The sequence below is a fragment of the Crocuta crocuta genome, unplaced genomic scaffold (assembly GCF_008692635.1).
Source record: "Crocuta crocuta isolate KB4526 unplaced genomic scaffold, BGI_CrCroc_1.0 scaffold128, whole genome shotgun sequence".
Classification (NCBI taxonomy): domain Eukaryota; kingdom Metazoa; phylum Chordata; class Mammalia; order Carnivora; family Hyaenidae; genus Crocuta; species Crocuta crocuta.
Genome location: NW_027532232.1, coordinates 3,663,671 through 3,691,497, shown reverse-complemented (window position 1 = coordinate 3,691,497; position 27,827 = coordinate 3,663,671). Strand labels below are relative to the sequence as shown.

The window sequence follows — 27,827 nt, the reverse complement described above, 5'->3', positions numbered from 1 at the left end:
GGCCGGGGTTCTCAACCTAGCAGCTGTGGGTGAGAGTGAGGACAGTCCATCGCCTGCCTGAAATATATGCAAAATGGTATCACGTGCACCCACATTATTTCCCTATGAAGATGCTTTGTGTGTCTTCTCAGATCATTGAAAGGGTTTGTGTTCTGTCCTTGAATCATTTAACAAGTCCTCACTATAATAACATTGATTACTATATGCTGGGCAAAATTCTACATGCTGGTAATACAGTGATGACATCATTTCTGTATTATTGAAATGCAACATTCCTATTCTTACAGAGTTTGATCCTTTGTCTAAGAACAAGCTAGGAAGCCCTAATCTAAAGCTTAAAGTAACTGTTATCACTCATCTCCTTGTATTCCAAAAATGAATAACTACCCTACTTGATTGTTTTACAAATGAATACTTTCCAAGTCATTTATAAGCATTAAGAGGTTTTATGTGTTACCATTAAAGAAGCAATTATGGGAAATCATGTTTACTACTTCTAAAATTATATCTCTATATAAAATTATATATGCATATCAGCTTCTATATAAATTATATATTTGTACATAAATAATCATATAAAAACTTTTCTGTTTTAAAGAGAAATGCACTACTATGCATTTCCAGTCCCTAAATAAAATGACAAACTTATATTAGCTTAAGATTCTGCTAATATCTCAGTGATTCAACAGATTTGCTGCATAGAAAATTGGGCTTTTATTGTCTAGAGAACTTAGCAAAGTGACTAATATAAAGTAGATATTCAGGAGATGTGGGCACAAAGAAATAATGCACTGCATTAAATGGATGCAATTCAAATGACTGGATGGGTAAATAAATGGACAAGTCCACATGTAGAAATAAAGGCTTTTAAAAATGGTACTGCTTTTGTGTTTATAATTACACACAGTATACAAACTAGTAATTCCAGGACATCGCCTCTGGAGGGAAACACAACTGAAAGCCAGTTTCCACAGGCAGCATATACTTGGCCAGGCTGCTTTCAGCAACCTAAGATGTCTTGAAGATGCCTATTACAGATGAAGGGAGAGAATAAACTATCCTTTCATCTTATTGAAGCCATCTCTTAGGTAGACAGAAGCCAGAAACCCGTTCTGGTATTGGGTTTCCCCTTCCCCACAGCACATTCCTTGAACTAAGGGGACATGGTTTAGCTTTTCCCCAACACTTTTTTTAAACAATGCTATAATAACACTGCTACTTCCAGGGCCACAGGCAAGGTCCTTTGAAGCAGGAGCACTCAATGGAGTAAAAATCACACTCTAGACCTGAATAGTTTTCTTTTTTAAAAACAAATATATATATATGTATATATATATATATATATATGTATCATGACATTTTTTAAAAGTTTATTTATTTTGAGAGAGAGCGAGCGAGAATGTGGAGGTATATGTGGAGGGAAGGGGCAGAGAGAGAGGAAGGGAAAGAGCTTGGAGCCCAATGCAGGGCCCCATCTGACAAACTGTGAGATCATGACCTGAGCCTAAACCAAGGGTCTGATGCTCAACCGACCGAGCCACCCAGGTGCCTCTACATCAGGATTTTTCAGGAATAAAATTAAAATGTATCACAAATTGTCGGAGTCATGTTGCAATCAACTGGATTTCTTGGCTTGTGATTAAATTAATAAAATTTAATTTGGTTGTGTTAATTTGCTAGGTGTTCTAGGTGATCAAATGATAGAGGCCAACAGGGCTGTAGAGGTTACTGAGATTTTCCAGAACTCTTTTTTTTTTAAAAAATGTAATAACTGCCCTAGCCCAAAGCAATGGAAGACACAGAAATAATGAACTATTAAGCTAATGAGTTAGTGCCAATAGGAATTCCTATAACCAAATTCTGAGTGGGCTACACTCTTAAGGTAAGAAGTATCCATTACTCACCCGCACTCATACAAGAGGACCATCTGCTACTTGATGGTATCACTTGTCTCTTTGCAAAAAAGAAGCCTTTAGGGATGGTGGGCCTGATGTTCTGGGCTAATTATAAGTTAGATAATTATATCTTGCTTAGCTACATTTTCCAAGGAGTTTTATTTGAATTTCCTGCCTAACCCCTACACCTTAATTTTATTTCCTACTCTGACTCTTGCCAACAGCCTCAATGCACCGTTAATCAGCTCCGTGATTCAGAGGCAGATGTAGGGACTGCGCCGTCCCATCGGTGGGCTCAGTGACTCCTGGGATGTGGTCCTTGAGGCTGTGGTATGGATGCAGAATCTGGAACACGGTTTGTAAAGGACAGAGGGTCCTTAAAAAGGGGGGTGTATTTATTAGTCAAAGTGATGTTGCATTTACATTATACAAATCAGGTTGGAGGTGTTGCATGTTTGATTAATATTTGTACCATTTGAGTATTAAAGGAAGTTGAAAATGAGTGTTAAATTTTCTAAGATTGGCCTTTCTTGCAAGCCTATAGCAAGACAAAGATGCATATCCTGAGGGTTTAGGGTGATGGGCCACTTAGGGAGAGGGGATTGGTACTTTGATTAGTGTCAGAGATGTGAAGGGCATATGGCTTTGGTGACTGAAATATAAGTCAAACTTTTTATTGGGGTAGCACTCTGCCATGGTACAGGCTGGCAGACTAGAGGGCATTCTTATTAAGAAGAAATCACAAAGGAGGCCCCTGAATTTGGAAGGTCAGAGCAAAGGAAATTTCTCCATAGCTCCCACTACCACTAAGGTCCATTAAGTTCTAAAGCATTCAGGGAAGTGCTTTAGCTGGTGTGGACTGTGCCTTAGAGTGGGGAATTGACCTTTACTGAACTAGGTTTAAACACTTCTTTAGGCAATATTTTGTTTCTGGAAATAAAAATATATGGCTTAAAGTTAAAATGCAAGGATGTTAGAAGAGAGGAGTTACACAAAGAAAATGACAGTATATTCTCTAAAAATTACATCAAATGTGCAATAAAACCATTTGGGTTCTTGAGACAAAGGATAGGGAAACACACACTAGGGACATTTAAGTCAGGGTTAAGAGATGCCTTGACTCTGCTGGGGGAGTGGGGCAGAGCCTGGCACAGGAAGGAAGCCCAGGATAGGCACCATCAACGTCGAGAAATCAGCTTATAATAGGTTTATAACAATTACAGTCAGGATAGCTGGGTCCTGAAGACAGGTGGCTGGGTACAGCACTTAAGTTTCACCGTGCATGTTGGGTGGCTGGGTGGGGGCTTGAGGATGCTGACAGGGGAGAGTGTATGTGGCTCCAACTGTCTCACAAGTCCTTTAGCCATGACCTCAGCCATCCATGCCTTTAGGGTCAATGCTGGATGCAGTATGAATTCAGAGGCTCAACAGTCTCACACCTTCCTACTTCTCTTTAGAAGGAAACTATTTGAAATAGATTTAATAGGAGATTCCTGCCTTAAGGAACCAGGTCTTAATCATTTCATAACCGTCCACATTAATTAGTCTAGTAGTTAAAGAGAATAGATGGTTAAGAAACAGTGGTTCAGAGAATGAATGACCAGATGAAGGAATGAAAAGCGATTTCAAAATTAAATATGAAGGGTTTTAAATGCAAAACAATAGGTACAGGGTGATGCAGTGGACTGGGAAACTTTATGCTAAAATTTAATTAATGCAACGAATGTAAAATGTCTGGTGCAAAGACTTCCCCATCTCTGTTGGGAGGATTTTAAAGCAAGGCAATATGAGCTCTAGGTCTCCCATGAAATTGTGAAGACTGTAGCCATGGGGAAGATATGGAGCCCTGGGGGAACAGTGTGATCTAAACATTAGAGTCTCCAAACTTTCCTCTTTAGACAAGCAGAGTTGGTCAGAAAACAGGAGAAGGTTCTCCATTAAAAGAAAAAAAAAAAGATGCAAAATAAAGGGAATAAACTGCAAAAGGCAGACTCTTTTGAACAATCTTGATAAGGGCTGGCATATTTACCACAACGGTTTGTGCATAAATTAAAGGTGTTTACAGGTGTTTGTCTGGCCCTGCACAACATGGCATAATTCACACGACCACAGCTTTTCATGGCTCATAAATAGACATGAACATTTTTTATACAAGTGGCATAGTTATAAAGAAATCTAAATCCCAATGTATTAATTAAAGTATCATTTTATATTCAGAGGACCTCCAGGTGGGCTCTCAGGAGAACAAATGAAATCAGAAGATAGGAAATTATTTTTAATATTTGCAAACACTGAGAAAATATTTGTTTTGTTATTTTGTTTTCCACCTCATTTCAGTTTCTTTGTTATTCTTACAAAGCAATCTCTTAGGGGAAAAAGGCATTATGCAAATTTCCCATCAAGTGATGTTTTATATTACATCACCTCATTAGGCACATCCTAGTAGGTTTCAGGAGCTCTTTAAAAGAAAATCCATTCCCTTCTCTCCTTCTCCTTCCCAGGGGTAAATCGGCTGTCAGTCTTAAACAAATTTAATATATCTGGCTATAAATTAATTGTATTACTCTGTAGTCATTCCCATTTATATTTCTTCTGCCTTATCTTTCTTTGTATTATCATATGACAGCTTTCCAGTGGAGTTCCATGCAAAACACATGTGACCTGCCTTTAGTATTTTCAACAGTAACACATGGATAGATAATAAGGCTTATTCACCTCCATGGTTTCTCCATTTGGTGGTATTTGTTATCACAAAAACTTCTAGCGGGTAGATGGTCTAACATTAAGACTATTTTGCTGAGCCAGTGCTTCCTCATTTTCACAGTTGGTTCCAAATTGGAAGATCTAATATGATGAAAATGATCAAAATATCTATAGAAGTTACGAAGAAGTAAAGTACTATATCTGCATATTCCATTTGATCCCCATGGGGAGGAAAATCATGTTTCCCATCAATGGATGCCAACATCTCAATCAAAATGATGATGATTTCCCTCTCAAAACTGGAAAAACACTTAAGGATTTAGTTATATGTAGGCCACATCTTCTAAATCTACCCAACTTTCTTTTTCTTTGTCTTTTCTAGGCTTGGAAAAGGAAATTCAGTTAGTTCTGTGCAATAATACAGCACCAGAAACATTTTTTCCCCCACGAAATAGAGGATTGGAAAGAACGTTAAGAAAGCATCTCTGTGTTGTCTTGGGTTGTCAGTATTGGGGTCTCGGGGACTTCACCATGAAGAGTCTTGAAGATAAGATTGTCTTCTGCTAGTTAAATCAAAACATCAATGCAAAGCAAGGACTGGAACACATTCAATACTAGGCCGCCAACACTCCACGGTAATCTGACTGAATATGTGAACAGAGCTAAATAATGAAAGACAGGGTCAGAAGGAATCTAGAAAGGTAACTAATATGGAGGTAAGAGGGTAGCGAGTAAAATGAACTAGGCATGACTGTAGCCTAAGAAAAAGGGCTCCATGGCCCAAAGGCAGCCTAGTGCCTTTAACTCCCCAAACCTAATTCATTCCTTGTGTTCGAGGTCCAGGCTCAAGAAGCAAGCATCTGATTCTAATTTGGCTCCCCATATGGCAGCCCCCCAGGGAGCAATTTGGCAGGGTCGAGAACAAAAGCATCCAGTCCTTTCAGCATTCCATTTTTCATTATAAATTGATGCGTTGGCATCCTGGTATCTATTTGGCTCTCCATGCACCCTGCCTGCATGGAATGCGCTGGCCAGACCATCCTATCCCTTCAGCAGTTACTCTTTTCATTTTAAATTAATAGAGTGGCATTTTGACTGTAGATCTCAATCTCACAGACTGATTATATTTGAGATCAAACTAGAGTGTGCTGATAAATCAAGTTCTATCAAAAGAATCTGACTTTGAATCATAGAAAACTCATTAAAGTGATGTCAGCTTTCTTGAGAGACAGCCTTCGAGACTTCTCCATGTGTTCTAATTTCAGCTACTGGAATTTAATGCAAGCTAAGTTTCTTTTCCTTTCTGAAACTTTTATGCATAGGCAAGCATTTCATCTAGACTATCTTAAGAAGTTGCTTTGGATAAAATCTCTACTAAATCCTTTCTCATATAAGAGAAGCCCAGTATCTTTGTTTTTCTACTTTCTCATTAAAAATGAAGTATCTAAGGCCATTCAATATTATTTTTATTTTCTCAAGGACTTAGTTTTTATAGACCTTTCTCCTACATATATAATCCCAAATATATATCCCCTCCTCGGATCACTCATGCTTTCTAAAAATATCTCTGAACCACGCCTATACATACATACATTTCACCTGGGTTAGATCATCCCTATCTTGAGGACTCAAAACAGGATAACAGCAATTCTGAGTGGTAGACCATTTTTACCCCAGGTGATTTTTTTAATTCAAATTTAGTCTATGTTACTTTAGAGACTTACTTCCCATCTTTGACCAAAGCCAACCCCTCTCTATTGAATCTGTATCTGTTCTTGGTAAAAGACTCTGGCTTTAGCAGTTTGGTATCAAGTTATGTTTAGTTTTAATTTTTTCCACCTCTGTCATTTTTAAAACAGTTTAGTAATTACAGTCAACTTTTAGTTATTTCCAGCCCAATTATTTTCCCTACAAATGATGCTATCAACTTCAGTAGCAAACACCTACTCCATATAAGTAGTGTGATTTCTTTGCATTTCAAATAAGCTGTGTGTTGTTATTTTCAAGAAGGGTATCAGAACTAGCCATGGAGGCTAACGAACTCCATGGAGTTCCGTGGAATTATGTAGTGTGTGTGTGTGTGTGTGTGTGTGTGTGTGTGTGTGTGGTTTCCTGGAGAAATATATTGTGTGTGTGTGTGTGTGTGTGTGTGTGTGTGTGTGTGTGTGTGTGTGGTATTTAGAACACATAGAAATACATTAAATTATCACAGAGACATGCACTGGTGCATATCCCAACAGGTGAAAAATTACACATACATTTATATAAATACACACACACACACACACACACACACACACACAGTGAAGGCAGAGGCTTTGCTTAATATGAACAATACCTATTACAAAACTAGAAGGAAGAAGAAGAATATATTGCCTAGGTATAGAAGGAGGGAAAAAGTCATTATCATTGAGTACTCTGAAGCTCCATTATCATGTTTAGACTGTACTTTTAGATACTGGTGACACTCTTGTCTTAAAAGTTATAACATTCCAATGTCAAGTATTTATTTTAAAATCATCCACTATATTAATTCATGTTTTTGCTGCTGTTTATTAGTTTGGATAATATGTGTCTAGCGATTCTAAAATTCAAGTCATTAAAGTCATCTATGAAAGTCTGTAAGACCTATGTGTAAGGACTGTTCATTTAGGAAGTGCACATTTCTTCCCTGCTTTGGTGAACATTATTTCATCAATACTTCCTATTTTTACATTAAAACCTTATAAGTTATTCTACCAGTTCTCTTCATGCAAACTCATAACTTGTGGTTAACAGAGCTCAAACCTTAGTCCATGATTATGTATTAAGCTTCATTTATTAGACCTGACAATCTTGTAGTATTTAGCCTAGTAATTTTGTTACTTTGATCACCTTACCATCTTGATATTTTGAAATTAAGCAAAATACAAATCTTTTGGTTTCTAGAGACCTTTATATGGCTGAGTTCTAAGAAGAAAGGTAACTGATTTTAATTTGGGGGTTAATTAGGGCAATATGATTTTGTAAAACTTATGAGATACTAAATATAATCCACAGTCTAGCTGGACAGAATGCAGACTGGGCTGTTCTAGTTATTTCTCCACATTTCTTCTGGCCTCACTCTCCCACCCCAGGCTCTTCCCCCCCAACCCTACTTCCCCCCACTGTGTCCCCTGCTTCCTCCTCTTACCCAGCATGGATCCACCTCTCTTTGTCCATCCTCCCTCTGAGAGTTATTTTATACTTTTGACAGAAAACAATTCTTTACTCCAAGAGAATAAATATCTGTCTTTGCTGGTTGACTTTTATGTCCATGTCAGTGCCGTAAGGCTACCCTTCAGACACTGGCCACCCACAGGCAGACCTGGCCATCTCTGCCCTTCCTCATGTTAATAGGATCTCTGAGCAATCTCTGAGCAAATGAATACAGTAAGAATGCAAAGTTGGGTTTGACATGTGTGCGAAGCTTAAGTGTATGAGGTTCTTGTGAAAAGAAAAAATAAAGAAAACGTTAACATTTTGTTTTCATATCTTATGTCTGAAAAGAAGTGGATAACCTTTTGCAACATTTTTCTATTTCATCAATATACAATTCACCTGTTCTATTTGAAATACCTTGATATTAAAAACATGAAAGTCAAGTGCTCTATAGAAAGAGAGGCATGTTCTTATTTCTTTCACATCAAATGTTTTTTTCAATATGGTTCCAAACAAATTGTCATCTAAACCATATTTTTTAATATACTTGTCAGGGCCAAATTGGGAATGCTGGAAAAAAAAAGGTAGAATTTCAAAATGAAGCATTTTCAGCTCTCATAAAAATCCCTTTTGGCCTTCTGCTTCACAATAATGCTTTAGCCTTCTGTTTTAATTCTGCTGAAAGCACATTCTAATTTTGCACTCTAGGAAAAAATAAAAATTTTCCCCCATTAGCTTATTAGGTAGCCCCATTTTCTTTCTCTTTTTCTCTTCCCTTCTTTCTGTTCCCCCGCTTCACCCCACCTTTCTCTCCTCCCTTCCTTGTCTCTTTAACATATTGGTAAAAAATACATACAGGTCTAGGGGCACATAATGCTAGATTTTAACCTTGGTTTGGACTCAGCATCATTTTTACTGTTTTCCTTTGGTGAATCAACGCTTGCAAAGTTATAAGTTTCTTCAGTTATAGAAGGAAAATAATAATATATAATTTAACAAGTTTGGAGATGGATGGATGAGCGAATATGTGTAAATGTCTCTAGTAAGCATTTAATAAACACTCATGTCATTTATCCTTTCATTTATACCATAATCTAATTTAGAGATTAAAAAATTTTTTCACATTGATTCATTTTTGAGAGACAGAGAGAGATGGAGAGTGAGTGGGGAAGGGGCTGAGAGAGAGAGGGGGAAATACAGAATCTGAAGCAGGCTCCAGGCTCTGAGCTGTCAGCACAGAGTCTGATGGGGGTTTCAATCTCACATCACGAGATCATGATCTGAGCTGAAATTAAACACTTACCCAACTGAGCCACTCAGGCACCCCTAATTTAGAGATTTTAAGGTATTAGTTATCTATTTATAATTAAGTATAACTTATATAAATATAGAGGCCATACATTTAGCTTGAATTTCAGATCCAAACCAAGAGAAAACAAGAAGTTATTTTAAGAGAATATAAGCTATGGAGTGAAGGACAAAATAGCTATGACATTCCTAGTACACTAACACTCTGCAACAATATTCACTGTCCTATAAAAATTACTCAGTCACTTGGGCACCTGGGTGGCTCATCAGTTGGGCGTCTGACTTCGGCTCAGGTCATGATCTCATGGATTGTGGGTTCGAGCCTCGCGTCAGGGTCTTCGCTGACAGCCAGCTCAGAGCCTGGAGCCTGTTTCGGATTCTGTGTCTCCCTCTCTCTCTGACCCTCCCCTGCTCACGCTGTCTCTCTCTTTCTCTCTCTCTCTCTCTCAGAAACAAAATAAAAAAAAAAACATTAAAAAAATTACTCAGTCACAGGGTTTCGTAAATCAGAGGCAAATAGGTTAATAGACTCCACGGTCATTCACTGGTGGGAAAACAGCAAAACCTGGAAAACATAGTCTTTGAAATAAAATTCATGTATTATTTTGTTCATATCCATTTTTTTAAAAATGAGTTTTATCAACTTTCTCTGAGTTTCTGTAATGTTATTTTTAGTTTGCATGGCGGTGGGGTTTGATTGAACTATAAAACAGAAAAACACTGCCAAGTAATGGGGATGGGGTGAGGGAGATATTCTATAGCTTTCCTAAGGTTATGGACAAGGGGTGCACTTATTTGGATCAATGGAGATGCTTTCCTTTAGGCAGAGCAGAGCTCTGAGTGAACAATGAGTTAATACTGCCAGATTCCTGGTGGACACATGCCATCTTGGTTAAAATACATAATAAAAAAAGCTTTTTTTTTGAAACAACACAGAGAAAAGGAAAAATCTTTGTTTTTGACTTCTCTTCTTGAGTAAAGTTGATCCATTCAGATCGCCATTGCTGTAACCATATAAAATGGTATCCTATTTGGCAACTGGATACCAGGTTCACATGTCCCTCATCATAAACGGAGAGATAGGAGAATGAAAGGTCCCCCAGCACCTCAAACAGGTCGATCTCCCTTGTCTATCTGACAGAGAGAGCTACATGTTGCACAAATGAGGGAATAAATCATTGCTACTCTAGAGATGGATTTCTCAGTTGTTCATTAAAAAAAAAAAATCTCTGCTAACTATGATAATTACTTTAACATGCAAACTTTGCTGGGCTACAGTGCCCAGTTATTCAACCAAATGTTAATTAAGGTGTTGCTAGGCAAGTATTTTGTAGATGTTGGTAAAGTTCATTATTAGTTGACTGTAAGAAAGAGAGATGTTGCCACAGAAGCTGGATGGACCTGATTCAATCAGCTAAAAGGATGAAAAGACTTAGTTTTCCTTGAAAAAGAAATTCTACCCATGGGTAGCAGCTTCCTTCTGATTCTTCTGAGTTCCAATCTGCCTTTCTTGAGAGTGTGCCCCAATTTTGGTCTGGCCAAGACAGGTTCCACTACTGCATAAGCCAATTCCTTGCAATAAATCTCTAAACAGACATGTTTTTACTGGTTTTATTTCTCTGGTTGAACCTGGACTATACACTGGCCCATGGAACTCAAAACTCCTATTTCTTCCCGTTCCTAAGCTTCCCCAAATAAGTCCAGATCTTCCCTTCAGTACAAAATGCACAGAGCAATGGTTTTAGATATTGTCATGAATTCTAAATTTATTCAATCTTTTATCCAAGATGTAGCAGTAAAATCTCTTCAATATTTATGTCATATACACAGTGACTTTATTTTCATTATAAAAAAAGTTTCAGTTTGTATTTACAGGGAAATGCTATTTAAAAACTATTCTTTGCCCTCCTTGCATTCTCACAGCATCTAGAAGAGTATTCTGTATTCAATAACTGTTTGTTGAATGTTTCTTAATAAAACTCTAGATATTTCCAAGAGATTTTTTATAGTAAAACATTCTTCTTTTTCAGCATGTTTAGGAGAGCTGTTTTTCTACATAATTTACACAATGTAATCAGTTAGGTTTGTCTTCTTTTTAGGATGTCATTGAAATGGATAATTTTAAAGATGATACACAAACAGAAAATGTGATTTATGTATGAGAGGACAGTTCAAATTCTACAGTACGATATAGGATTACTTCAATATGTCCTGTACTCCTGTTTTAGTCATTAAAAAAAAAAAACTAGCCACACATGGGCACCCACAGAATAGAATGGCAGAAATAAAGAGCCTTCATCAAGTTCCAGAAGGTCAATTCTTCAAAGTCACACCTCAAAGCTCAAAAAGTTGGGACCTTGAAATGCAGTACTCTTTTAGCACAGGTCAAGGTATCCTCAATAAATCTGACCTTAAGATTAATTTATTAATCAGAAATATTGGACTTGACCAAAGGTCACTTGGCAAAGAGCATTTCTAATCATAGACGGACCAAGTAAATGGCAAGAAATGGTCTTTCATGGTGATTGAAGTGATAAAGAGACAGGATGGGTACAGATCCGGCTGGGGTTAGCTCTGTCCTCACATTGGTTGGAAGGCAATGACCTCTCCATGTGTTGGTGCTCTGCTCAGTGAGTCAGTAGACATGGCTTGTAAGAAGGCAGATTTGCATTTGAACCCAGCTTTTTCACTTCTAGTTACAATGACTTTTAGTGAGTTTATTCACCTCTCTGAGCCCTATTTTGCAAAGTGGAGGTAATAAAATCTACCACATCACTCTGAGAGCTAAAGGAAATAAAAGGTCAAGAAAGGTATTGGTCAATAGAATTTAATGAAAATCTGTACTCTTTCCTTTATCTCCCCTCTCAGAACAGGTGCTCGTGTGTGTGTGTGTGTGTGTGTGTTTTGCCAAAGCAAATTCCATATTCCCTTTTCTTTCCTGGGACTTTTTTTTTTTTTTTTAAGTTGACCATTATTTTTTTAAAGGTTTATTGTCAAGTTGGTTTCCATATAACACCCAGTGCTCATCCCAACAAGTGCCCTCCTCCATGCCCATCACCCCCCTTCCCCTCCCCTCCATACCCATCAGTCTTCAGTTTGTTCTCAACATTCGAGAGTCTCTCATGGTTTGCCTCCCTCCCTCTCTCCCCCTACTTCCCCTCTTCTTCTCCCTACAGTCCACTGTTAAGTTCCTCCTAATCCTCCTATACGTGCAAACATATGGTAGCTGTCCTTCTCTGCCTGACTTATTTTGCTCAGCATAACACCCTCTAGTTCCATCCATGTTGCTACACATGGCCTTTCCATGCTACACTTAGGCTCTTTCCATGTTTTGGCTATGATTGAGAGTGCTGCTATGAACACTGGGGTACATGTGCCCCTAGGCATCAGCACTCCTCTATCCCTTGGGTATATTCCTAGCAGTGCTATTGCTGGGTCATAGGGGAGTTCTACTGTTAATTTTTTGAGGAACCCCCACACTGTTTTCCGGAGGGGCTGCACCAGTTTGCATTCCCACCAACAGTGTAGGAGGGTGCCCGTTTCTCCACATCCTCGCCAGCATCTAGAGTCCTCTGATTTGCTAATTTTAGCCACTCTGACCAGCGTGAGGTGGTATCTCAGTGTGGTTTTGATTTGTATTTCCCTGATGAGGAGGGATGCTGAGCATCGTTTCATGTGTCTGTTGGCCATCTTACATTCCTTCTGTCTTACGTCTTTAGCCTCATCTGCTTCACTGCCTCCTTCATGTGTAAACTTAATCATAATTCCCTCATTTTTAAAAACGTAAAAAATTCCCAAAATTCCCAAACACTTGCTTTGGTTCTGTCTTCTGATTAAACAGCAATTCTGTACCTAGCCATCCCTTCTTACCATGAAACTTCTTGAAAACCTTCAATTACTGTTCCCTTTTGTTATTCATTCTTCAGTGGCTCTACCTACCTGACCCCACCAACATGAAACTCCAGTGGCCTCCCAATAGCCAAAGCCAAGACCTGGCTTCCTCTTTGTGATGTCTCACCAGTGCCCACATCTCAATTTTCTTGTTTATGTTCACTTACTTTTACTTGTTTGTGTATTGTTAAATACTGCTTTGTCTTAGCTTCCTCATTACTGGGATTTCCTAATTTGACTCTCTTCCTTCCTACTGCTGTAATCACAACTTTGGAGTCTTGTTGGCTAGCTACATCCTCTCCTTTCAGGATTTCAAATTAGTGTTTTCTTTCCTTCAATGTTCTTTCCTTGCTCTTCCCATGACCTCGCTGAGTCATCTTATAAAGACATTACAACTACTCATAGTAGTCCACTGTATCTTCACTCCTGGGTACAGGGGAAGACTACTCTTAAAGTTATCTTAATGTTACACCACAGATAAGCAATCATGACTCATGTTGATTCTACTACCTACACTTTAAAGAAAGTCTTCCCTCTTAATGCCCAGGGAGTCTCTCAGACATCCAGTCTCATCCATACTCAAGTGGCACTGTGCAGGAGGCTCTTCTTCTGCAAACCTGGCCCTCCCTCCATGCTATTCTCCATGTAACAGCTGGAATCCCCCACTTAAAACCATTCCCTTGGCCGTTTGAGTGGAATCCTCAAGGTCATGCAGTGGCTCTCCTTCATATTCCTCTCTATATCTCTCTCACCATCAATGTCTCTACTCCAGCCATTCTCATTTCTTTCCAAGTACATGTCCCTTGACTTCCATCTTAGAATCACTGCACATTCTGATATCTCTGACCTAGAATTCTCCCTGCCATTTATTTTCTTAGTTAACTCATATGCATCTACATGTCAGCTAACATGTCACAATTCCTGATATGCAAGAAACAATAAATATCCACGGACTGTTGATCTCATCCATTATTTCAGCTGAGGCTTTCATCAACTCCTATCCACACTGTTGAAATAGCCTCTAACTATTTTCCATATGACCATTCTGTCCCTTTTAACTACAGTGTCTTCTATGGCTAGTCTAGTTGCTGGGAGGTGCAATATTACTAGATTTAATTCTCTATGTTTACTTTTTAGTTATTTCTACCTTACTTGCTTGCTCCATTTAATTAAACCCTTCAGTTTTAGTACAATTATTTAGACAATAATTAGATAAATGATTAATATATGGATTAATATACTAAATAGACATAATGAAAATGCTAATCTTTAGTGACAACCAAGCAATGTTTTTATCTATGTTGTTTCAATAGTTAAACATCATGGTTTCTTACAATGCATAGCACCAGCTTGGACAATTAACTTTCTTAACTTCACCAAAGTTGATATTTCTTCTAAAAATAGGCTATAAGTTATAATACCAGAGTCATGTTTTCTTGTCCTGTGGATGCCACTAAATCACAGTTTAGTATCATCAAAGTATATTGAATTTTACACAGCTTACTTTATAGGCAAAAATTGTGAACATAAGTCCTTTTCAATAGATACAAAATTTAATAGTAAACTATGCAAAAGCATGGGTAATTTATATTGCTCCTTTCAACAAAAGAAGCAATAAAACTATGACTTCTGAGAATAAAACAGACCACATTGAGAAATTAAAAGAAATGAAACACTGGAAACCAAAGAAAACAACACTAAATATAGTCAGAGAAATAGGAATCATATCAACTTTATACCTCTACAATTAAATAATCTTTATAGATGTAAGGAATAGATACCTCACCAAAAAATTTCTTAATTAGGAAGTATAATGTTTTGTAAAATAAATTTAGGACTACAGTGCATCTAAAATAGGAAAATAAGAATTTTAAAAGGAGGATAATAGGTCTTTGCCCAAATATAGGGAGATATTTTATCTAAAAGTATTAGGATTGTTGACTAAGGCATTTCTCAAGTGGGATGCAACGAAACTCTCTCTTGGTATCTAGCTTACCAAATCCAGCTTCTTAAGGTATTTATTTCAGAAGTAGATTTCATTGTTTAATAATTTCTGCCTTTCAGAAGTTCAGATATTACTACATTTGCAGTTCTGGGTATATAAATATAAAACATGTTAATACCCTTTTGGTTTTTGATACCATTAATGGTTTCGTTTAGGTAGAATTTGTTTATTCCCAAATTGGTATGCCTCACTCCAAACAGGCTCCTCTACGGAATAAAGTAACTTTGTCTTGTTTCTATGTCTTTTATAAAGCTGACTGAGGACAAATGAATAGTTACATGGCAATAATAGATATGACCATAAAAATGGCAAAATCGTTACTGTAAAATTGATTCCATTTTTAAATTTTGTCATAATAAAGAGAAGAGATAACATTGCAAGAAATATATTACAACCCTTGTAAAGTTGCAAGAAACCAATAATGAGTAATTCTACATTTGTTAGCTAATGGTATGGTACAACTGAACATTTATCAAAATAAAAATGAGATCCATATGCATACAAAATCAACTCTTTATCATAAGTATCATTAGAAACTATAGAGCCCCAAATGAACTCTTGAGGGTAAGGCTCTTAAAATAAAGAATAACATTTTAAGTACAGAGCTATTACAAACTCATTTGATATTCATTTTAATCGCCATGACTATAATGAATATACTTTATATTCAAACAGATGTCACAAGTACTACTACAGAAGTTCCAATATAATTCAGTCTTAGTTAAGAACGAGTAAATGGGTATTTAAAATTGAATGTTACCAGGAAGGAGAAAAAAAACCCAATTACAGCAAACATTAGCTCCTTAAAACAGCAAATTAAAGATTTTTATTAAATTGTGTTCTTTCTTATTTGGACATATATAGAATACGATTCTATGGAACCACTTGCTACCCCAACTACTCTCTTTCCTTCCTTCAAGTGTTCTATAGATTAGCTAGCCTGGAAAGCAGAAACTGGGAGTATGAAGAATGACTCAGAAGGGTGGGCTGAAATGGGGTGCCTGGGTGGCTCAGTCGGTTAAGCATCTGACTTTGGCTCAGGTCATGATCCCATGGTTCATGAGTTCAAGCCCTGTGTTGGGCTCTGTGGTGACAGCTAGCTCAGAGCCTGGAACCTGTCTTTGAGTTCAGTGTCTCCCTCTTTCTGTCCCTCCCTGCTCACACTGTCTCCCCCTCTCTCTCAAAAGTAAATATAACATAAAAAAAGAAAAAGAAAAAGAAGGGTGGGGTGAAATTCACTGTATAACATTTAGAGACTGGTCTACGAAAAGGATTAAAAAATACTACAGCACCAGTTTAGTTTAGCTGTAGGAGCATGAAATTATATATGCCTTTTTCTTTTAGTTGACCAGACAAGTTCGAATATTTCCTTTAATCTTCTCCAACATGAAGTACTGAAACCTTTAAGTCTAACATGAGAGACCTTCATGCTTTAAATTAAAGACAGTAGTTCTTAGTGTATGGTTCACAGAACTACCCTTGGATGTTTTTTGAAAGCAAACATTAGTGGGTCCCAACCAATTTCTATTGAATGAGAGTTCCAGGAATACGGCCAATTAATCAGCATTTTGACTAACCCGAGAATTCTGAGGCACACGTGTGTTTAAACCAACTGCCCAAAGGTAGGATGAGTTAATAGTTAAAATTATATACTCACATATTTTCATGTGATTAAAAATTATATATGTATATATTTTATATAAATTATGTATATACATTATAAGTACACATATAGACACATATCTTCAAAGGCAAGCAGCATATGATATATGATGAACTTATTTTCAGAGCATAATCTATTAAGTACAATAATCATCTACAAATGTTTGGAAACATAATGTCTGGAATCAGAAGAAAATAGTCTGCTATTGTGCAGATTCACAATTAACTCTTGATTTTGATTTGGGGTGTTGCGCTTATTGGAAATGTAACTGAAGTACTGCTTAAAAACTGACTAGAAACTAGTCTTTTGCTTAATCTCCTTCAGTGTCCTCAAATTGTTCTTTTGCCTCTGAGCACTGCCTCGAAACCCCAGCCACAATCATCTCTTCTTTCTTCAAACAGCAGAAGCACTAATTGTCTGAACCGATTGTGTCCACAATGTACTTTTTAAAAAGATTTTACTTTTAAAGTTAATTTTTATTTATTTATTTTGAGAGAGAGAGAGGGAGGGAGGGAGAGGGGCAGAAAAGAGAAAGAGACTCCCAAGCAGGCTCCCAAGCCCCAATGTGGGGCTCGAACTCACAAACTGTGAGATCATGACTTGAGCCAAAATAAAGAGTCGGATGCTTAACCGACCGAGCCACCCAGGTGCCCCTAGATTTTACTTTTGGATTCTGCAGGTTACACTTGTCTATGATTTCAGCACAAGGCTTTGCACATAAAATACATGCAAATCTTTAAAATACTGTATAATGTTTTAGTATTATTCTTCTTTGTAAGCTATTCCACACAATATTGCCTCTAATCCAACACTGATTTGGGGCACCGAAGAGCCCATGGGTCTGTGATGTGGCATGATACCACTTCTAATGCTTACTATTAAAAATAATCATTACACTATTTGCTGTTTATGAAGTCCTTAAGTGGATCGAACCCTACAGTGAACATTTAGTACATGACCTTATTAAATTCTCACTCACCTGCAATAGGCATTATGATTCCTATGTGAATGAAAAAGACACTAGAATCTGAGGCTTAAGAGTTCGATTAACTCCACCAAAGTCACATACGTGAAGAGTGCCAAGGCTGAAAAGTGTGAACATTTGTTTCTCTGACTCAGAGCACGTGCTTTATTTCTGCTGTTATACTATAGACGGAGGGATTTAGTTTTCTGTCAACATCTTGTATTTGCTGCCAAGAACCCCAAAGCACATGGGTCTCTATTTCTAGTGCATCCTTTGGAAACTATTTTTTATGCCCTTAACATGCGCGTGCACACACACACACACACACACACACACACACACACACACACATTCTGAAGCATCACTAAAAGTAAACCATCACACACCTAAAAATCAGGTCGAACTTCTTGAGGCAAACGGATACTGTTAAATGACTGCAAACAACAAAGGGCTCTAATTCTCTCTGCTACACGCTATTTACCTGCGCAGCCTTCAGAATGCTTTCAGCTTTTCGTTAAAGGCAACTGAACTCACAGGGCATTACTTGAAAGTTCACACGAGGCTCTTGATACGCTTTTGCCCAAAGCGACAACCGATAATTAAGCACTAGAAACACTCACACGCGTATATATGCAGATCAAATGGGAAACCCCTGCACGTTGAAAACAAGGGCATTTTTTCCCCTTAAAATCGTACTTTCTTAGCTTCATTCCCCAGAAACCAAACCATGAGATAGTTTACTTTGTTCGCAGCTGCCTGAACTTTGGAGACTGGATGGTAAGAGAATAAGTCACACTTGTTGGATTGTTTCAGCGATTCTAAGCACCAGCTGAGAGAGTAATTAAAAGTAACACTCCATTCCCGGCCTACCTGGGGTGTTCAACAACCTGGACATCTTGCAGAAATAGGAGACGTACTGCTCGCAATGCTCGGCGCTGCTGGTGACGGCGCTGATCTGGTCCATGGAGGCGCTGTAAACGAGCTGTGTCACGGAGTATTTTTCTGGGCTGTAGCCCACCACCGTGGTCTGCATCTGCAAATCGTGAGACACTATGGTCCACACTTTGTCCTCTGTGGGGAGAAAAAGACCACAACAATGAGTCGTTAGTATGCAAATACTTCTTCAAATGGCAGAAGGTAATTGAGCTCCACTTTCCGATATAGAACAGAGTTGAGGACAGCGGTCCTTAAAATTCTATCCTAGAAGTGCCGCTTCTATATACAGACGGGAAAAATCTTTTTTTTAATGTTTATTCATTTTTGAGAGAGGGAGAGAGAGCACGAGCATGAGCAGAGGAGAGGCAGAGAGAGATGGGGACAGAGGAACCGAGGTGGGCTCTGCACTGACAGCAGCGAGCCGGATGCGGGGCTCGAACTCACCAACTGTGAGATCATGACTTGAGCTGAAATCGGCCGCTCAACTGACTGAGCCACCAGGTGCTCAGAAATATTTCTTATTAAAAACAAATGCAAGGTGCCTCCTGAACACACAACACCGACAGCTTGTGTCTCTGGTGGCTGCTAACATCCATAGCAGTGATTGTGTAGTCCATTTTGTTCCCAATCCTTCCTGACTCTAACCTGTCATGCCTCTGATACAACTGTATCTGCTCTTTCTGAAATGAACTGTGCTCTCTCAAGCCTTGCAATCTTTGTAGATGCCGTTTGCTCTAATCAGAATATGCACCCTCATCTTGTCCACAAATGTTCTTTTCACCCTGATCTTTCAGGTAAAATTGGATCCTGCGTCTGGTTATTGAAATGATCTACACCTGGGCAACAATACAAATGAGTAATTCTCTTTATGTTTTGGACCCTGAAATTTTCAATGTGTGAAAAGGAGAAGCAAACAGAAGATTGATGAGGTTAAAATATAACCCTATATACTCCTGAATTTGAATTAGAAGCATCACTATGAACCCACAATTTTTCTTTTTTAAAAATGGAGACCTATGTCTTAGCTCTGACCACTGGAAAAGGCCCCAAACAAGGACAACCTGTGGCACCAGCTTGTCATCATTCAATAGGGCTTTTCATTAAGAGAAAACTGGGCTGCTGGTGAAGTGACTGATTCTAGGGCTGGAAATGTACAAAATAAGCCTGGAACGTAATGTCACATAGAAACAAACAAGCTACTGGAAATGGAGGGTAGCTCAAAGCTGCCCCGGAAGAGAGAAGGAGGATTTTAAAATCACTAAGAATCTCCTGCAATGGCATAAAATACATCAGGTGTCTTTAATTCCGGGAGCTCATCACAATCAAATGTTCAAATGTGGAATATGCCAGGTAACTATTTTGTTTTTTTAATTTTTTAATGTTTTACTTATTTCTGAGAGAGAGAGAGAAAGCAAGAGCAGGGGAGGGGCAGAGAGAGAGAGGGAGACACAGAATCTGAAACAGGCTCCAGGCTCTGAGCTGTCAGCACAGAGTCCGACGCGGGGCTCGAAACCACGAACCGTGAGATCATGACCTGAGCTGAAGTCGGACGCTTAGCCGACTGAGCCACCAGGCGCCCCAACTAACTCATTATTTTGAATCTCAGGAAATAAGGACAAAGATTCAAGCATCTAGTCTACCAAGGGGACAGAGACAGAGATTAAGAGACTTTCTGACCTTGTCCTTCATGCAGTTTTCCTTATTTCAGTAAATGGCAACTCTATTCTTCCAGCTGCTCGGGACAGAAGCCTCGGAGTCCCCATCACATCCTCTCTTCTACACGCATCAGCCAACCTCTCAGCGGACCCTGTCGGCTCTACCTTCTACATTTGGGATCTGGGCGCACCTGACCTCCATCTCCCCACCGCGGTTCTGGTTAACGCCTCCACCTCCTCCCTCTGACATCACATAATCCCTTCCAGCCGCCCCTGCTTCCACCCCTGCACTCTCACACCTCCACACAGCAGCCAAGCTGAGCCTATACAAATGTACGCCAAACTCAGATACTCTGCTCAAAGGCCTCATGTGGCGCCGGGTTGGCTCAGAGTAGACTAATTGTTGAAACAGCCAAAAGCCCTCCGCAATCTGGCTCTGCCTTGCCCATTCCCTCCTGCCGTCTTAGTCTTCCCCTTGTTCACCTGGCTCCAGTCACACCGAGCTCCCTGCACCCGTCAAAACTGCCAGGCAGCCCCTCCTTGGAGCCTGTGTTCTTGCTCTTTCCTTAGACAGCAGAAGGGGCCACCCCTCCTCCTCCTGTTGTCTGCCCCAAAGCCAACCTCGCCTTTGCTGCACCCCTCCTCCACCACAGCTGCTTCCCATCTCCTTGTCCGGCTTTGTTTTCTCCATAGTATTTATCCCTCGCCAACTTATTGCACATTTTCATTATGTCTGTCCGCCCACATTAGAAGGGGAGTAGAAAGGGGTTGTTTTCAATGCTCTATGCACAGTGTCCAGAATAGTCATCAGCACATAACAGATCTTGTCAATACATTCATTCGAATAAAATGAATTAAGAAAACATAGAGTACAAATAACTTGATCTAGGAATTTCTTAAGTCGCTGTGCTTCAAGTTCTGGTTCTGACCTTCCTCAGAGACCCTGGACAAGCCACTTCGTTCTAAACTATAATTTCCCTTCATCTGTTACAAGGTGCCTCTGTATTAGAATCCTTTCCACCTTGCTCTGCTAAAACAAGTTCAAGTACGGTGCCCGTGTAGTAACACGTTTTCCATGGGAAAGGATAATGGTTTTCCACGTTCACCTTTGGCCGGATCAGAACTGTCTTCCTTCACCTGCTCTGATACAGCAACAAAATACATGTGTTTTAGTAATTCCATGACTTCCATTCTTTAACTCATAATGAAACAGCATTCTACTCTGACCCTTTTTCAAAGTATCATAAGCCCCTTGTTAATTGACACAAAAAGATGTCCATAAAGGCAAACATTAATTAAGCAAGTAAAATAAAATGGTCACCCATTATGGTCTCTGTCAATAACTTTAAAAACATTAACCGATAATGTTAATATTGATGAGTCACTAACGTTTTGGTACTAGTGACTGCTTGGCCCTAAACCCGATACCCATTTGTGCACACACATTTCTGTACCAATCCTCCGGCCACCACCTTCTCTATATTTGCTTTATAGCCCATTCATTTATTCGACAAACAGTACTGAGTATCCATTACACAACAGATATGGATCTAGGCACTAGTAAAACCAAAGAGAAAAAAAATTCTAAATTTTTGCAGTTTATGTTGTTGTATTCTAGTGGGAAAAAACAGATAATAAAAGATGAAAATTTTATATATAGTTGGCAATTGATAATGGTGAGAAAAACTACAGCAGAGAATGGAATAGGTTGTGTGTAGATGGCAGTTTTTAAAATGTTAAGCATAATTGATATACAATATCCTATTAGTTGCAGGTATACATCATAGTGATTCGATATTTTTATACATTGTGAAATGATCCCCATGGCAAGTCTAGTTACCATCTGTCACCATACTGAGTAATTACAATATTATCGACTATATTCCCTATGCTATACATTACATCCCCATGATTTACTTATTTTATAACTGGAAGTTTGTAGCTTTTAATTCTCTCCATTTACTTTGCCCATCCCCCGACCCATACAGTAACCAAGTTTGTTTCCTAAATCTGTGTATCTGTTTCTGTTTTGTCTGTTTCTTTTGTTTTTTAGATTCCACACATATGTGGCTTTACGTATAAGTTAAATCATATGGTATTTTTCTTTGTCTGATTGCATTTTTAAAGACCGAGGACACCATAAGAACCTTCACTACATGACGTCTGAATAAATAAGATCATTGTCCAACAAGCCATGTGAATGTCTGGGTAAAAGTATTCCAGGTGGAGGAAGTGCAAATGAAAACGTTCTAGTTCTGGAATATTCCTGGTGTTGTTTGAGTATACAAGGAGGCCAGTGAGTAAGAAAGGAAAGAATAGCAGGAGTTAAAGTTTGAGGCGTTATGGCGATGGGGTGGGGGTGAAATGGAAAGCTCTTGGTGCAGGAAGTTTGGGACAAGATAATGTGGCATGCTTAAGCTTGTTTACTGACATGCTATTCTTTATTTCAATAAAATTATACTTCAGAAGGCTTGAGAAATGTGTGTATAGACAGATAGATAAAGATTTAAAACTTTTTACATTGTCATGGCATTATAAAAGGAAATCTGTAAACTCTATTTTAATGGCATGAAGCAATTACTGTTGATGCATCTTGCAAATTATTTTTTAATGCTTGCCTATTACACATTGCAATGGCTCCTTTGGAGCCATTAAATTGTAAGTGAAAAATGGATATTAACAATTTTGCAGATATCCACCATCTAGAAGAAAGTTATACTGCATAGACTTTCCTTTGCTAGTATCATAAGTGGAAAAACTAAGAATCTTATTCCCATATTTGTAATGTGTTTATATATGTCTGTATATAATCTGTATTATCAGGTATGGGTGTAATGTAAATAGAAACCACTATGTATGGCAAATTCTAAATTTCTGCCACTGTTTCACTTTTATGAAGAAGCAACTGATAAACTAGTGTGTTTCAAATACTCTCTTTGAATTAGTGTGTTATGAAAGTGCTTTCTGTGATTGCTGAGAGCTTCGTATCTGTCTCATCATGCAATCACATTTTAAAAACTGTCACACCGTACGATATTTTCAAAACAGATAATTGAATGATAGTTTTCAAATACTGGGAAACATTTGGAGCATTTTGTGGAAGCACATCCCTCTCTCTGACAGTAAACAGGGTCTTCAAGATTACCCAGCTTAGTTAAATTGACATGAGTACATTAGAAAAGTCCCTTTGCTACCTACACCAGTGACACCACATCCTTATCCTAGCTGTAATTCTCAAGTAATTCACTTCATGAGGACTCAAGTCTTTGTATGACTGGAGTTCTGACCAGGAACTGATAAAGCCAGGAAATGACCATGGAAAAAAAAGCAAAGAACACCTTCCAGGAAATAACCAATTTCTTTATCGTGTACATGGCTGTTTTTGACTATTTCCTATGCTATCCATATATAATCTGAAGGTCACGTTATAGAGCATATTTTAATAAAAGCCCAACTGGAGCTGAATCCAGTATAAAACAAAAATTTGTGTGTCCTACACATTTGCATATACATCTAAATGTTTTTGATTTTCAAACAATATCACTATACTGGTTGAGGGCTCATTTGCTAATCTGAGAGCTTTTTTTTCACCTTTATTCATATGAACTCTGAAATAACCTTTAAAAAAAAGAATATTGTAAACTACCTAAATTTAAAATGGTACATAAAACTTAGTTGAGGGGCATAACCAACACCCGCTTGCAGTCCATACAAGCCTTATTATCTATTATATTTACTTTTCAGGAATGACTTTGGGTTTCCCACTCTTACAGTAACACAGTGGGAACTGAACTATTGTATACGCATCACCCAAGATTTTCATATTGCGTCTAAACTTTGGCCTGCTGGATAAAACTAGCGGGCTCGGTTTCGTATAACCCTAAATTTCTCCTCTAATAAGCTGCATTCCAATAACTTTATCTGTGGCTTTCTTTGGGCATAGAAGTCTTAAATGGCTCTTACCCTGATTCCATCAATCAATGGTTGAGCCTTAACTTGAACAAGGATCTCCAATTAAATGCTATATGACTAGAAAAGAATTGGTTTTGCAAAACATAATTTGTAGCCTTGAGGCATCTGGGTGGCTCAGTCAGTTAAGCATCTGACCTCAGCTCAGGTCATGATCTTACAGCTCGTGAGTTCAAGCCCCACGTCAAGCTCTGTGCTGACAGCTCAGAGCCTGGAGCTTGCTTCAGATTCTGTGTCTCCCACTCTTTGCCTTCCCTCCTTTGCTCATGCTCTGTCTCTCTCTCTCAAAAATAAATAAACATAAAAAAATTGCAGCCATATAAGAACACATATCTAAGGGGGACCTGGGTGGCTCAGTTGCTTAAGCATCCGACTTCAGCTCAGGTCATGATCTCATGGTTCGTGAGTCCGAGCCCTGTGTCAGGATCTGTGCTGACAGCTAGCTCAGAGCCTGGAGCCTGTTTCAGATTCTGTATCTCCCTTTCTCTCTGACCCTCCCCTGCTCACGCTCTCTCTCTCAGAAATAAATAAGAGACTAAAAAAAAAAAAAAAAGAGTACATATCCAAGGCAGGAAGCCTAACATTTGAAGGAAGCCATGTTCTCATGTGAAAAATTTTGAATCTCAAATAACATCAATAAAAACATCTTTGAGAATATCCATTGTGACTATCTTCTAGTAGAGATTAAGAAGCCAAGTCTCAGGAGTGATAAGTGACTTGCCCAAATGACAATGAAGACTTGATGGCAAAATGATGGAGAGCACTCTTCTCACTCTTCATACCTTTGACCCAGTGATGACATGGTTGGTGACACATCAAAAATTTTATTGTCTTCCCCATAGCAACCCACAAATTTTCAGAGGGCAAGGAAAACATATAGGCATTTTAAATGACAACAATATCTGGGCAGCTGGGTGGCTCAGTTGGTTCAGCGGCCAACTTCAGCTCAGGTCATGATCTCGCAGTCGTGGGTTCGAGCCCCGCGTCGGGCTCTGTACTGACAGCTCAGAGCCTCGAGCCTATTTCAGATTCTGTGTCTCCCTCTCTCTCTGACCCTCCCCCACTCATACTTTGTCTCTCTCTAAAAAATAAAAATAAATAAACGTTAAAAAAAAATTTAAAAAAAATAAATGACAACAATATCTAACCTATCACACTTAGAAAAATGTCATAAAACAATTTTCACAGCTATTTATTGAGCTCCTGACTGGTTTCATTACTGTTAGGTTCTGGGGATACAAGAAGGACAAAGGCTTGAATTCCTGCCTTCAACAAGCTTGTAGTTCATTGATGGAGAGAGAACAGTAAGCTTGGATTTACAAATCACAAACAAGTGCTAAAACACAGATATGCATAGGGCACTGTGAGTTCCTACAGAAATTCCACATGACCCAGATTTAGAAAGCTGTGAAATGACCAAGTAGACATGGCATTGTCAGTAAATCAGAAAGGTTAAATTGTGATTAGCCATATGAAGGATAAGGTAAGTCCAATTTCATTCTTCTTCTAGTTCAGAACAAATACTTTGGGGACAAAAAGGATTTAATAGGTGGACTCTAGATCAATTGGAAATTAAAGGGTCTGGAATGGTGAAATATAAGACTCCAGAGTCCTAACAATTGTGCATGGGTTGGAAGATCTAATGTATAGTCACAGGTAGGTGTTGAAAACCTGTGGAGATAAAAAGATCAACTCATATTTTAAAAGTATTTCTTCAAGGCCATATATGACATACCTACAGCTAACATCATCTTCAACAATGAAAAGCTGAAAGCTTTTCCTCTAAGATCATGGACAAGCCAAGGGGAATAAGATTAGGGATATATACAGGCTTAATTTATATTTGATGTTATACTTCTTAATAGGTGTTGGATATAAGCTAGAAATATTTCACATTGAAACAAATGATTAAGGTGTACCTTAATTCAGATAAACTTTAGACAAGGAGCCAGATTTACAGTAGTAATAATCTAGGAAATATTAGTGATTTTACATGAGCTGTGTGCGCTCTACTGAATAAGGCACAAAATAATTTCTTAAATAGTGAGCCACTTGTAGTTGTTTAAAGTATTAATTTTTACAGAATAGTTTGTAAATCTTTCAGACAAAAAGACTCAGCATAATGTTAGGTTGTAATACAGGTTTTCTCCCCTTTTTTCTTTTTTAGTCATTTTAAGAGGATCTGATTGAAAATCCCATCAGCCTTTCCAGAGTATAAGTTTGAAGATCATCCATTTCCCAGATCATTATTTGTCTTGGAATATTTTCCCAGTAAGTATAATCCTGCCGACATAATTTAGATTGTTAGAAATTTGGTGTCACATTTTGCTCCGCCAGTACATACTGTGCAAGCATTCGAAGCACCCCTGCAGCTTAGCCTCTAATGACATAGATGCCATTTCATCATGGTGGGCTGTGCTGATTTCAGCCATTCACAATGCTAGCTCTGTACGCAGCTCAGGCAGCATCAGCAGCTTTAATCACGTGTAGAGAAATCAGGTATGTAAAGCAGATGGAGCCTTGGTAGGAAGCATTGAGAAAATGAGCTAAAAGTACAGATGATGTTCTGCAGGTGGCGGAAAGTGTTGATTATTTTCATGCTTACAATTCCAGCCTAAAGATGGATGAAAAATCCAGTGCCGTGACCATGTATACATAACGGTGGATCATTCTCACCCACCTGAAGGACAAATTGGAACTTCTTTGTGTCTTTTTACTAAGAAGGCATTAGCTATTTTCTGGGAAGAAGGATGTTTGTGAATGTTTTTGTCCACTGTAGGGATGTTAAAATTCTTTTCCAATACGGCCGGAGTTACTGACTGCATTTATGTCAATACTTAGACAAGCTAATCTTACCTTCCCCTTTCTCTCATACTTGGTAAAGATGTGGTGCATGTATTTGGCCGTTAGAGTTCATCTCTGTGGCAACAAGGAGTTTTCTGCCCCATGTGGCAAGAGCAAGCTACTCTTTGGTTCTTGTCACTTATAACAGAAATTAGATTTTGATCTCAATTCCAACTTGGGACTAAGTAAATGTCATTTGGGACCAGTGACTGACCATTCCCGTGGACCTTTAAAAATAACACCACTTGTTATTTAAAAAAAAAAAAAAAATCTTGAAACACAATGCACACTCTAGGTTACAAAAAAATCAGTTCAAATAATACTCTTCCATTATGGTCTTTCCAGTCTGGTCAGCCTGTTGCTGGGCTCTGACAGGGGACCCTGTCTTGGGACCTGGCTGTCTCCTGTGACTACAACGCATCTCTCCCTGGTCTCAGGACTAACTCTTTCACTTCTGATTAGTGTTGACTCAAATGGCATATGTCACTGAGGCCCGCCCTGCCTACCTTCTTTAAACTTACAACCATGGACCTTACCTCCTCCAATTGTTGTCCGAGAGCACATGTGGCCTTCTAACACAGTATATAATTTACTTATTTGTGTTGATTATTTTGTGTTGTCTGCCTCCCCCCCAGCCCCACCTTCCTCAAAGCCTATGAACTCCACTATGCTGGAGAATTTTTTTACACCTTTTTTACTGCCGCATCTCAAATTCTTAGCAGACTGTAAAAGTTCAATGCTTATTGTGCTAATTATATACTTTATTCCTTTCTTCATTTAGTTTACAACAAACCTCTACCACTATCATCATCGG

At 38.5% G+C, this 27,827-nt stretch overlaps 1 protein-coding gene across 1 annotated transcript in view; it reads right to left on the bottom strand.

Annotated features, from left to right (window-relative positions):
* The window catches only part of CNTNAP2 (contactin associated protein 2), a 1,422,049-nt gene that overhangs the window by 644,114 nt on the left and 750,108 nt on the right, over positions 1 to 27,827 (bottom strand). Inside the window, exon 15 of the mRNA XM_077778041.1 lies at positions 18,480 to 18,680. Within this exon, the coding sequence (XP_077634167.1) occupies positions 18,480 to 18,680 (201 nt within the window). The remainder of the gene's footprint in view (positions 1 to 18,479; positions 18,681 to 27,827) is intronic.